The following is a 13,261-nucleotide window of genomic DNA, read 5'->3' on the forward strand; positions in this document are numbered from 1 at the left end:
TAATTTTATGTTTTAAATGATGCTTCTTGAGTGTTCTTTTCTTTTTTGTTCTCGGTCATCTTTCTTCAATACAACGAGTGACGAATACAGCTGCGTATGAACTTGACAAATGATTACTTCTCTCATAGCTCTGTATAAGTATTTATTGTGTAGAAATGTCGTTTTGTATTTTATATTTTTTATGTATTATTTTTAATCTGTATGTAATCCATTGTATTTTGTTTTGAAAAGATATGGGGTTTTTACGCCCTTTTGATTGGACTACAGTTCATGCAAAAGGGCTTTTCCCCATCTTAATCCTCATTAAGACTTCGATCAGTTGAGGTATGAAAAATAAATAAATAATTAAATAAATAAATAAATAAATAAATATTAATAGTATAGAAGTGTTTAGTGTGATTATAATATTTTTTTTCTCGATTATTGGAGGATGCATCAATCTTGTCTAAGAGTTAGAGGTTAGTCCCAAATTTCTGACTTTGGTAACGGGCGGGAAGGAGGTAAACCTCATACAATGGTCTAGGACTGTACCACCTACGAATTTGTGCGAATTGCTTAATGCTAATGGTAATAATTTCTACAAAAAATGCTTTTCATTCCAGGAGGAGTTGGAGGGTGTATCTATCTTCTATATAAATAAAAATAAAAGTGTGCTTGTATAAAATGGTGTGAAAATGAGTCAACAGAATCACACAATTCTCACGCTAATACCTTCGTTGAGTTCTGTGACGTGTTCGTACTTAAAAGTTTAGGAAGGTCTCCTGAATGATCGAAAAGCGAAAGAAAAAGAATCTGTCATTTTGGATGGAAGATTGCATGCCATTTTTCAACAGCAGCCGTTTTAAGCCGATAGAAGTCGTTTTAGGCCGATTTGAGCCGTTTTAAGCTGTTTTAAGCCGTTTAGGTCGTTTCAAGCTGTTTTAAACCGTTTTAAGCCATTTCAAGTCGATTAAAGCTGTTTTAAGCCGTATTAAGGTCTGTGGGGATTTGATTATTGGGTTATGGATTGTTGGGTCACCAAGTGGTTGGGTAGCTTAGTTGGTAAAGCGCTCGTCTAGCATACAAGAGTCCTGGGTTCAAATCCCAGCCGAGCACGTGGATTTGTTTCATAATTTCACCCAAAATTTATTCATCTTTACCACGCGTAATGAGTTAATTAATTTGTTTTAAGCTTTCAAGCATTTCAAGCCGTTCTAGGCCATTTTAAGCCGATTGAAGCCGTTTGAAGTTTTTTAGTCTGCCGTTTTAAAAGCCTAAAACGACTTAAAACGACCTCAAACAGCTTTAATCGGCTTAAAGGAGCTTAAAACGACCTCAAACGGCTTTAATTGACTTAAAATGGCTTGAAACGACTTAAAACAGCTGAAAACGGGTTTGAACGGTTAAAAATTTCCTAAAACGGTCGTTTTAAGCCGTTTCAAGCCACTTTCAGCCGTTTTAGTCGTTTCAAGCCATTTTCAGCTGTTTTGTAAGCCATGTCAGGCCGTTTTTAGCCATGTTAAGCCGTTTCAAGCCGTTTGAGACGTTTCAAATCGTTTGAAGTTGATTTAAGACGTTTTTAGCTTTTTATGCCGTTCGAGCTTTGATACTCAGATTGGAAACATGTTGAATTACTGTTCTACTATTCAAGTTCAGTTTTATCAGCAGATCACTAAAATAATGACTTGAGTGACCTTTTTTTTCTGAAAAAGTTATTTTTTGTTGCAAAAAGTGACTTTTCAGTAACCAGGTCAAAAATAGTGACCAAGTTACTAAAAAGTGAAAATTGAGTAGTGTTATTGGAATGTCAGTTTTCGAAAAGTGAAGTTTACGAAGCAATAAACAAGAATGAGAGTTGTAAGCGTTTTTTCAATCAAAATCACCAACTTTACTATGGTGGCTCATACTGACCCGTAAGGTAAACCATTTACAACCCCGTATGGTGTAAAACTACAGATAATGTTGTTTTTCCACAATAATTCCAAGAAAATTCTAAGTAACCTCTTTTTACAAAATCCAACATAGGCATGGAAGGAGATACTACGAACTGCAAATCAATCTTATGGGACGATTAATTTGTAGATAAAAGTAGGCCAAAGTTTCTTTTTTCAGATTTTTAGCTCAATTCAAAACAAATGTCATAAATGTCATGATAGTTCCAATGATGTTTAAGTAATATTATATAAACCAATGAGGATTTGGAAAAGTTATACCTATGTGTTGGTTTTCAACTTGAAAATTGTAATTTTCGGTAGAACTTTCATTGCATGGAACAAAACAAAAATAAAATCCTACTTGATTTTTTATAAGGACGTTATCGCTGATCACAAATCAAAGTGTGGGTGGACAACGTTCGAAATGTATAGGGGCAATGTGGGCATTATGAACATGCGGAGCAGTATGCTTCACCCCGGATTTGACCTCAAAAACAGTGTTCCAATGTCCAGTTGCATAAAGATCTTCTAGACAGAGGATGCATGAAATAACCACCACAATGAAAACCGTGACAGTTTTTGTTTCAAAACTGCCCTTTGTCATGAACAGCTTAAAATTTAATCAGATTTCAATTGATCCTTTAAGACAATTATATTGATTATTTTTTAAATTTTACTAATCCACTAAAGCACTGATACTACTGAACAATCCGTGCGTCAAATTAGATTTGTTCGCAAACAAAATGATTGGAAAATAGATTATTTTTAAGAATGTGAAGAGGCGGAGCAAAATGAGCCACAACCGATGTTTTGAATTAAAATGCCTAAATATATTAGATGATTTTTAACTGCAACTGTATGATTTCAAAGCACCATCGAGTTAGGGAGTTATCGAGGTATAAAACACAAAACTAGTGCAAATGTGGCCATCGAGGTAGCCATGAAAACCACATTTTGCTAACTGGATATCGAAAAACGAAATATCGAGTAAAGCCTGATTCGCTGCTGACAAGTAATTTCTTGGCCTATCTTGATGCATGGAAAATTCCTGCAAGGAATCGATCAAGGAAGCGCTTTTTTCTGATCGCAGTACGCACTTGAAAAGAGATGTCAGTTCAAACGGGAGTCGCTGTAGAAAATGTCTGCATGCATATATGTAATTGTACGAGAATGCTGATCAAATCCTAACTTTCAACTACTGAAAGGTTAATTAAAATGAGCTTAAAACCAGATACAACCTTCTACAACTATGTTCATTAGGGTATCAACTAGTGAATTTGTAATTCTGGGCTCAATTGAACGCGATTTACCAGTCTACGGAACGAAACAGTGGCATAGGGTCAATTTTCAATATATTTGAAACAAATATTCCATATAAACTTCGAATTGAATGCGCCAGCTGGGGGAGCAACCAAATGAGTTGAAATTTTGAGAGAGCTTTTTACTCTTACCCTAAGGCACATATCTAAGGGATGCCACGTAGAGTTTTTCAACTTTTTTGTTTAAGGGCCAGTCTACTGCAGAGTCATGGTAGTGATTCAGTCTTATAAAGTGTCACCTTACCATCTTCTAGACAGTAACCCTTAGTTGATTCATAACCGTGGGATGACTGTAGGTAGAAGAGTAAAATTTTCTGCACCGCTGCTCGACATTTCCGAGCATTCCTTTCATCGGTTCTTCACTTCGGTAAGCTAAGTAGAGCCCATCGGACCCTGCCTATGAGTAGGTATAGCTGAAAACTGGTTTTGTAACATTTGCGCGTTCCATTCCTGCTTTCCACAACTGTTGAGCTTATACGCGTGTCCGTGTGCAGTGCACTAAATACCCTTCCCCTTGCCTTACATAAGCCACTGAAACACTAAGAGAACTGACCTTGACCACTTACCGATCACAATCTTGGAGAAAAATCCCACCAATCCGATGACTCCGGTGCTAGCAATGTGCCACAGCCGAGACGGTCTCCGCAGCTTGGGAAAGATCCAATCGATGTTGTACGGGATCAGGGGTTGGCCACCCACCGCCGCTCCATTCAAAGACGGGGGCTTTAAAATTAGATTAAACAGAAACGCACTCATTAGATCCGTGGCGAAGAAAGTGGGGCGCGATTTTTCTTTGGCAAATTGGCGGTCAGCTCGACGCGAGCGCGAAATGTCAACTGACTAGCGATTCCGATGGTCGTTCGTAGAAATTACCTTCGAGTTCATGTTTCCGCCGTTTGAATATGTTTATATTGACGTCAAATTTAATTAGGAAAACTATCCGTCGTACACTAGCTAGTAGCTACACTAGCTCTGGTGCAGCAACGGTTTCGTCTCGCTGATTACGGTTCGTGCTGTGCTGAGGCGGATGATCGTCGTAGCGCGTTTCCTTGCACCGAAGTCTCGCACGAGATTGTTGTGCTATTAGGGCTGCTTGGCGTTTACTGAGGATGTTGATAATGCTGTTGATGTGGGACAGGGCAGTGTGTGCGTATCGCGTATCTACGTCCGACTGTCGTCTTTTCCTGGAGGTTTCGTCGATGTAGGTACTCCTTGTTTAGCGTGATGTACGATTCGCGGGGTCGCTGATTGGATGAAAAATTTCATAAATTAGTATTTTTGGATGTATAAAATTTATAATCTAATACATCTTCAAAAGGCTTGAAGAATCTTGTGAATAGTATCGTAAATGTAACATTTTTACCATTACGGCAAAATTATCAAATGCATTCATGAGTATAACAGGGGCAGTGACGAAAGAAAAAAAAAATAGAGATTTCCTCCAGCACTAATTTTTATAAATATGATAAATAATTGCGGCATAATATACTTTTTGAAGAGTATTTAAAATTCTTTAAACAATCAACCTTCTGAAAATATTGTATTAGACATTATTCGAAAGTTTTATTAACAGTCCATAATAAATCCAGATCTTACAATGAATCTAACAAAAATCTGTTATGCAACTCGAAAGGTTTTTGCCAAGAATATTGCCAACAGAATCAACAATTATACCAAGATATCTATACTCGATACCTCTCTAACTCGATGGTCCCATCAGTATCGAGTTGGGGAGAATTGACTGTAAATAAAATGGAATAGTGTTTGTAGCTCATGAAATATAATTTTTTCGATGTCAACGATACCTGATATGTTAAATGTGAAACTTTCTCAACTAAAAACAAATAGCTCTTCTCGTTGCGCCATACACTTGTAAGAATATTCGCAGTATAATTTATACTTTATCATCAATATCATTTTGCAGAATTTAAAATTGTATAATAATATATTGCATATTTTTTAATCAAATTCATTGAACAATTCTCGGAAATTTTTAGCTCGATGAAACTTTCAAAATTGGTCAAAACTCCACATAACAAGCAAAAACATTGAATACCATTTGATATCCATCATAATTCGAGTGGGGCCTTCCTTGCCGAGTGGTTAGAATCCGCGGCTACAAAGCAAAGCCATGCTGAAGGTGTCTTGGTTCGATTCCCGGTCGGTCCAGGATCTTTTCGTAATGGAAATTTCCTTGACTTCCCTAGGCATAGAGTATATAATCGTACCTGCCACACGATATACGAATGCGAAAATGACAACTTTCGTATTGAAAGTTTTTCTGGTTGCCTATTGAAAGTTTTTCTGGTTTAAAATTTTCATGTAGATGCATGAAGCTTGGGTCAACCCAAGCATATTTCCAATGTTAAATTCAAGGGTCCTAATTATCACTGTCAGCAATGTCAGGAGAATGGGAAAAATAGTGTATTAAACAAATGAGTTTAATGGATAATTTCAAACCGATTATCAAAATTTTAGGAGACATGCAAAAATTTAGAAGATAAATTCAAAACTTTTTTTTTGCGTCCCACCAGATATCAGCACAAGACCCCACAGGAGGTCGCGACTTACAGTATGGGAAACTATGCTATAGATCAGGGCTGAGCTCATTTTGTGCGACCCGCGGAAGGTTCGAATATTCTTCTCATATTTGGCCCGTTGACTATTCTACCAACCTAAAGTTACAACATACTAGGACTATGTAGTTTTCAATTGAGTTTCAACCTGATATTTTACCTAGGTAATTATTTAAATTGGTTTGTTTGATTTTTTTTAATCTTCTTATATATTCAATATTATGCATGATTCAAATTTTAAATCTCAAATTCTGAGAATGTTTTTACCATGATTTTCTTTGACATAAAACATATGTAGCCTTAAAAAAACTCATGGGCAGAAGGCTAAATTTTCATACATAATTTCACTGAATCATAGGCGAGTTTTCTCGCAGAATCCTGTAAATAAATTTAACCAATACCTAGGCGTAATTCACGCAGAATCCTTGAAAGTATTATAAACAAAACGGGCTTTTTACTAAACCTTGAACAGGATTTTAATAAGTATTCTGGATCCGACTTTGATTGACAAGATTCTCACAGAATTTCCACCAGGATTACAAGGACATCTAGCCAGGATTTTCTACATAACTTTCTAAAATTCTGGGCAAGATTTAAATATAACGCTGTCACTTTTTGTCAAAAACTTAAGCAAATTTGTAATACAATTTTTAGTAGGTTACAAGGGGGTGGGTGGTTGGGTGTCCAAATTGGTAATTTTCGGCGTTATGAAATTTGCGAATGACAGGGATTGAATCCTGAGAAAATTGAGAGAATCTCTCACGTATCGCTCTCTGTAACTATCATAACATGCTGCACATTATGAGAGACTGTTTATCGTATACTGCTACAACTTTGATCAGATTGTGGGATAGTAGTGCATGATAAAATCCCTCTAAACATGCTCACAGCATGTTGCTATTGGAAGTTCGTGGATTGTTTATCGTGCCAGTAAAGAAAAACACCTATCCCCAACGGTAAACAAGCGAGAAAAATGGATTTTATCATCGCTCTCTCTTTGGGGTTCTCGCTCGGTGCTTCCATTTATCAGACTTGTTACACCTTGCGATACAATGACGATCGTGGACCGCAACAAATGGGGTGTTTTTCTTTGCTTGCTTTGATTGTGCTTCATACTCAAATGAGAGCGAATCCTGCAATGCCTGGCGAATGAACCCTAGGTCGGATTCTGATAGTATGATTTTTATAAAATCCTGGGCATTTTCCCACAAGATCCAAAATTCTAGATTCTTCAAAATATTCTGAGCTGGATTATTATTTAATTTTGAAAGGAACGCTCACAATATTCTGCAGAATGCTTAGCATCTTCGATTTTAATTTATTCACAGCTTTTTGTCAGATTTTATGAAATTCATTTACTGTATTTTGTCAGATTTTGTGCGAATATTTGTGCGTTTAAAAATGTGCCCCGCGACACAAAATTGTTTCTGTGATTTGGCCCGCGGTTCAAAAAGGTTGGGCAGGCCTGCTATAGATATTTATTATGAGTTTCTTCAAGGAGTTTCTCCCGCGATCCACTCCAAGGATTATTCATCAAACCTTTCCTGGGACTGCCTCAAATTTCTCCAGTGAGTTTTCAACAATTCCGAAGACTACTCCAGGCATTGATCTATGAAATCCAGATGAAACTTTTTCCGAAAAATACCGCTTTGTCTCAAATTCTCATATACAGAAAGATAAAAATTATTTTTTTCAGTGCTTTCAATAGGGAAGTCTAGGATTGTACAAGAATTGATCATCCTATGAAAAATCACTGTCGAATATGAGGAGTATGAGTCATGTTAGGAATTTGAGACAAACCGATACAAGTAATTGCTTAATAGACCATTTCCGTTAGATCTAACCCCCAGTTTTTGTATTTTTCTTCGAAAGACAATCATTTTTAATGAATATCAACGCTTTCCGATTTTGTTTATATGGACTCCTAATTTTCTTATGAATTTTTGAAAACATAGATACTCACCACATTTTTAAAAATAATTCGAGATGCGGCACAGTTGGTTCAACCCTATGGGTATCAGCGTGGTGAGTTTTCAACAGATTTTCGATTCCACCCCTGCTTCGGGATGCTTGTTTACATTTGGAAACGTCAAATCAGGTGCGCGCGCAAACTGACCGTGATCCCGGTCAGTGCGCCCCAAACAGGAGCGCCAACGAAACTAACTTCAAATTACTCAAACAAACGTTTTTGAACCAGGTTGGAACTGGCGCAACCCGTTCTGAATCAACCCCAACCCGATTCAGGTCTTCCTATAGGAAAATATACATATTTTCCCCCACAGATTCAAAATTCAAAACCACCCCCTTACAACAAATCTCGCATCCACCCAACAGTTACAGCATCGCAAGTTCTATTAGAGACTATTTTTTACTAGTCATGCCGACAAATGCCTTAATCTATCTGTTGGCTATTGATCCGGAAGATTCCCGCCTTGAGGCAGCAACAGCCGCGCAAGGAAATTTTGAGCAGCTGTTGCTGCCTCATGTCGGGAATCTTCCGGCTTATTCAAACCTCGTCAGCACAAAACAGAGAGATCAGGTATCTGTTGGTTGACTAAAATCCTTGCGTTGCAGAACCGTGTAGTGTTCGCCGTGTGCGGTCATAACCGGCCGAAGCGATGAAGGTGGTTTCCACGGTGTTAACGGAGATTTCAGGAACCGTGAAGGAAGGAGGTAGCAAAACCGCAGCGGAGCCCATTATGATGAATGAAAACATAAATAAAAATCATCTGGTCATGCCAGCTGATCATAAATTCACCACAACGTGGTGGCAAAACCATAGGGGAAAAAGGGGTCTGCATTTTTTCGAGGTGAAACAAATTGTAGGGGACCGAGGGGTGAACTAACGTGCCGCAAGTTTTTCATTATTATCTAATAGTTAAAGGCTTCAAAACATATCGGTTCCTTAGGAAAGTTTGTTCAGTAAATTGACAGAAATCATAAAAGCCAATAAAAAATTTTCACGGACCTGGTCTATTGATTGTCTAAGGAATTTTAGAAAAGAACATACTGGGAAGTTTATAGTGATTCATTCAAGATTTTTCTCCACATTCTTAAAGAAATTTATTCATGCATTTTCTCATTAAATCCTTGAGGAATTATACATGACTCCATTAAATCTATGTTCGATACTCTTCCAAGAACTCTTTTAAAGATTGCTAAAGAGAATAATCTAATTTTCCGTCTAGAATCCTTACACAATTGCTAAAATTATCGAAGGATTTCTATAGGAATCATATCACGACACGAGTTTTTCAAAAATTCTACTAACAACATTTCTACTTGCTCTTCGTAGAGATTTCGTTCAGAGATTTTCCCGAGCATTCCTTTATGATTTCTATCGAAAATTAGTTCAAAGAATTTTTGCAGTAATTTGCCTTAAGTGAATTTAAAATGGATTTTTTACGGATTTTTTTTCAGGGCTTCCTCGAGGCACTTTGCAGATAAATTGACTGTTTATGGGTTTTGACAGAATTGGATTGAACTGAGCGTTTTAAGTATGTTAAGAATCGTACAACAATTACAAGATACAGGAATTTCTCCAGGCTATTCTCTGAAATTTCACTGTAGAAGTTTCAAATAATTTAATGAGGAATTTTTCTCATATACTCTATGATTTCATAAAAGTTCCTCAAAAATTCCTAAAGAGATATGAAAAAGCATACAAATTAAATAATTACCGTAATCCGGGGTAACATTGATCAGCGGGGTAACATTGATCGGAATGACTAATCTCGTTAAAAGTTCAAATAAAGATTTATTGATGAAACATTTACTAATCATGAATGGTAGATCTCTTTATTATATTCATGAACTAATGAAAAATAAGGTTTTTGTTAAAATTGCGTTTAGTTCATGCGTGAACTACCGAAAATTCATGTCTCACATGAGTTCTACAGACGATGTGATCAAGAAAAATGCGGTTATTACTAAACATGGCATCGCCGAAAACAATTCCGTTGTTAAATCTTTTATAGGTTCATTCAATTAGGCAACATTAACTAATCACTATTAAGAATGTAGAATTTCCTTAGGAAATTGTCTGCTTTTAGGCGTATTCCACGGTTCAAGGTGTTTTTAATTTTGAAATAAATCAAAAAGTAAATTGCTTGTAAGAGTTCGGTCTTCATATTCGGCTTCAGAGGCCATGATTTTAGTAAGTAACGACATTCTCAAAATTACCAAACGTTGTTTACCTGGGTGATCAATGTTACCCCATATCAGCTGAATCAAAAAATCACTTAAAACATTTATTTAAACATGTTTAAATCTTTCGAAAAACAAAGTAAAGTATATAGTTAGGAGCGGTGGGTGCCAGTACTTGTTTTAAAAATATAAAACTTGTAACATTTGTATTGTGAAATAAAAAATTTAAGAAATACTCAAAAAATGATCAATGTTACCCCTGATTACGGTATGTATGATTCCTCAGCGTTATCGAGCTTACAAACCACTTAACTTTCTAATGGTGGGTGACAATTTTGATTCCCCAAAATGAATAATTTAAAATAGACAGAAATGTATGAGCTTTTAATGATTCTTTTTCTGGACGCTTGCTCACTTTTGCCTCATATTTCGTACCGTAAGGAGGACTCGCGGTGTTTTAAGGGACTGAACTTTTCCATCAAGTTTGACAAATCACAAATACGTCGAAAGTTGATATATCAGTTATCTCAAATGCTTGATTTGTTCAGAGGAGCTGTGTGTGTAAGCTGCATTGTGTGATAAGGGATGTCTATTAAAATAAAGCATTGTGGAGTCTAGATATTGAAAACGATTCAAAACATTTTTGTTCGAATTTTATAGGCAAAATATATATAACTACAAAACTGTGAAACAATATTGAGAAAAATATATGAGTAACTTTTGAAACATAAGTATATTTAATTGCACCTTGTTTTTTTGTCAGTAGCGATAGGGGTAGTACTGGGACTTTTAATCTGCCCTAAGCTCCTGCCCAACATTTACTTTTATAAGCCTCTATTACATTCATCACACAGACGTTCCTAAGCAATGTTGCTCAAATGGTCACTGTGTACCCTACCAGCAATCAACCCTTGCCGTAGTTTTGCAGTCTAGTATTCCAGACTACTATAAAACTATGATAAGACTTGAAATGCTACTAAAGTGGTTTAAGTGAAGAACGAAATAGTTTTATTGAAAGGTCGTTGTGGTGATTGGGCATACTGTCAAGTAGGCCATGCTAATCTGGAGGATCATAATTATAAAACTGTCAAGCAGTGAAGACATGAAAACTCCACATTGGCGACGAGAGATCCTGCGTGTTGCAGTAAGAAGAATATTCTTCGAAGTGAATACTGAGATTCCAACATATCTAATAAAAAAAAGAAGTACCCATCGAAATTATGCAGTTTGAAACAGTGTAAGTTGGAACTAAAATAAAAACTCGTTGTAAAACGGGTTGCCGTGACGACGGCGGAAATGTTCAAGCTCACCTTAAAAGTGGGCTGCCGTAGCGACGGATTCTGATCTGTTGGGTTCGGCGGTGAAAAAACGAATCAAGCTCCATTACAGGAGCTGCCGAAGCGACAGATTTAGTCTGTTGGGTCCGGCGATAAAAAGAACCAAGCTCGCCTTAAAAGGGGGCTGCCGTAGCGACGGATTCTATCCGTTGGGTCCGGCGAAATAAAAACGAAAAAACTCGCCGTAACAGGGAGCTGCCGTAACAACAGATTTAGATCTGTTGGATACGGCGAAAAAAAACAAGCTCGCCTTATGAGGGGGCTGCCGTAGCAACGGATTCTATCCGTTGGTTCCGGCGGACAAAGATATTGCTCATTATAAGAGGAAGGTATTATAGAGGTGGACTCAACCTCACATCAACTGATTACACATAAAAAGGATTAAAGCTCTTTGAAAAGGCAAAAACTCTAACAATTGAGTTTTTGTTAAATATCCTTACAGGTGTTGGAAAAGTGTCAATAACCATGCTTTTTCAGCCTCAAATAGGATAACGGATCCTCGATGCAATGGATTATTGAAGACCAGCAGAAGTCGGTGGACAGTGAGATGCTTAGTCCGACGGCCTTCAAAATAATTTCGATCATGGAGAAACTGACCCGGATTGGTTGGCTTCGGCGCTAGAGGAAATCCAGGCGGAAATCGCCCAGCGACACTTCGAGGATCGCCTGGCATTGGTGCAAAAACGTGAGGAGTATTTGGTGAAGGGCAGTAGCTACCGTGGGCGGCCAAAATCGGAGTGAAAATCAGAATCAGACAACCTCTGAAGACACTGAATATTGTTATCAGAAATTCTTGTTTCAAACTAATTGACATTGGACTAGATTTGTCGTACTACATGGAGGGTTTACATCGGAATACTACGAACGTCTGGCAGTCTTACAATCTACAAACGAAGATCAATTTTAGGAGCGTTTTGAAGAAGTTCGATGCCCTCGGCCTAGATATGAAACCCCTTGTCACGGGCGATACTGGGATCAATCTTCACATACTTCGGTGAAATTCTGCAAACTCTTCCGGACTACCACTGTGAGCTGCGCCTATCTGACCAAGTATGGTTCTGGCGCCTATCTGGCCAAGTATGGAAGTATATGGCCAAGTATGGCCAAGTATGGGAAGTAAACGTCTGAGGCAGTTGGGCATATACAATTTATTAGATATTTATGGAAAATGCTTATTGAAACAGGCCTCTAAAATTAGAACCTCTAAACGGAAAATATTGAAGCATTTCGTGTAAAATGTTTCCCATATAAAAAAGAGTGTCCGTAATTTGAATCAGAACTGTGTTTACCTCTTCAGGGATTCCTTCAAGTATTGTATTTTGATTTCCGTCATGACTATGTCTATGGCATATCGCATATATTTTCCCTGAAATCGATAGCACGATTTATCTAAATATTAAAACAGGAATTCTTCCAAGGATACTATTGGAATTAATTCAGAGATTTTTTTCAGAGTTTTACCCAATGCTTGCTTCCGGTTTCACTGACATTTATCTATGGAAACCGAGGAAAATATCTGAAAATATTACTTGCATCCTAAAACTACTGCAAGGATTTTTTATAACAAATCCTTGTTGGAGTTTTTGCAAAAGTGTTGAAGTAATTCTTAAAGATGTAAAGATGCCTAAATAAACAAATAGAAATTGATGGATGTGTTCATGAAAGAACTTTTTTAACTATGCTTTAAGAAACCTTCAGAACAGCTCCTAAGTAAATTGCTGTTGTCGTTTTCTAAAGTTTCCAGAATTTCTAAAGAAACCATAAGAGAATTTTCGATATGAATCTTTGCAGGAATTTCGGTTATCTGGAACTCATTTTGCCCGTATGCCCGTAAGAATTTTCAGAGACATTTTCAGAACAACTTGTAGAGAAATGATTTTTATTAATCTCCAGAAAAATTCTACATCAAAAGATCGATGGAGGAACTGTAATGAAATTTATGAAACAGGATAAATTACGACTACGTATTA

At 37.0% G+C, this 13,261-nt stretch overlaps 1 protein-coding gene across 3 annotated transcripts in view; it reads right to left on the reverse strand.

Moving 5' to 3' along the window:
- Positions 1–13,261, reverse strand: part of LOC5571286 (tafazzin homolog) — a 44,319-nt gene that overhangs the window by 28,385 nt on the left and 2,673 nt on the right. Inside the window, exons 2-3 of one of the 3 annotated variants that reach the window (XM_021840177.1) lie at positions 4,106–4,476; positions 3,799–3,955 (exon numbers count right to left, since the gene is read on the reverse strand). In XM_021840177.1, the coding sequence (XP_021695869.1) occupies positions 3,799–3,955; positions 4,106–4,117 (169 nt within the window). In that variant the 5' untranslated portion in view covers positions 4,118–4,476. Of the gene's footprint in view, positions 1–3,798; positions 4,081–4,105; positions 4,477–13,261 lie in introns of those variants that run through there. The other 2 variants (XM_021840176.1, XM_001653537.2) reach the window with 2 other exon arrangements.

Source organism: Aedes aegypti, chromosome 2, assembly GCF_002204515.2.
Source record: "Aedes aegypti strain LVP_AGWG chromosome 2, AaegL5.0 Primary Assembly, whole genome shotgun sequence".
In the NCBI taxonomy this organism is placed as follows: Eukaryota; Metazoa; Arthropoda; class Insecta; order Diptera; family Culicidae; genus Aedes; species Aedes aegypti.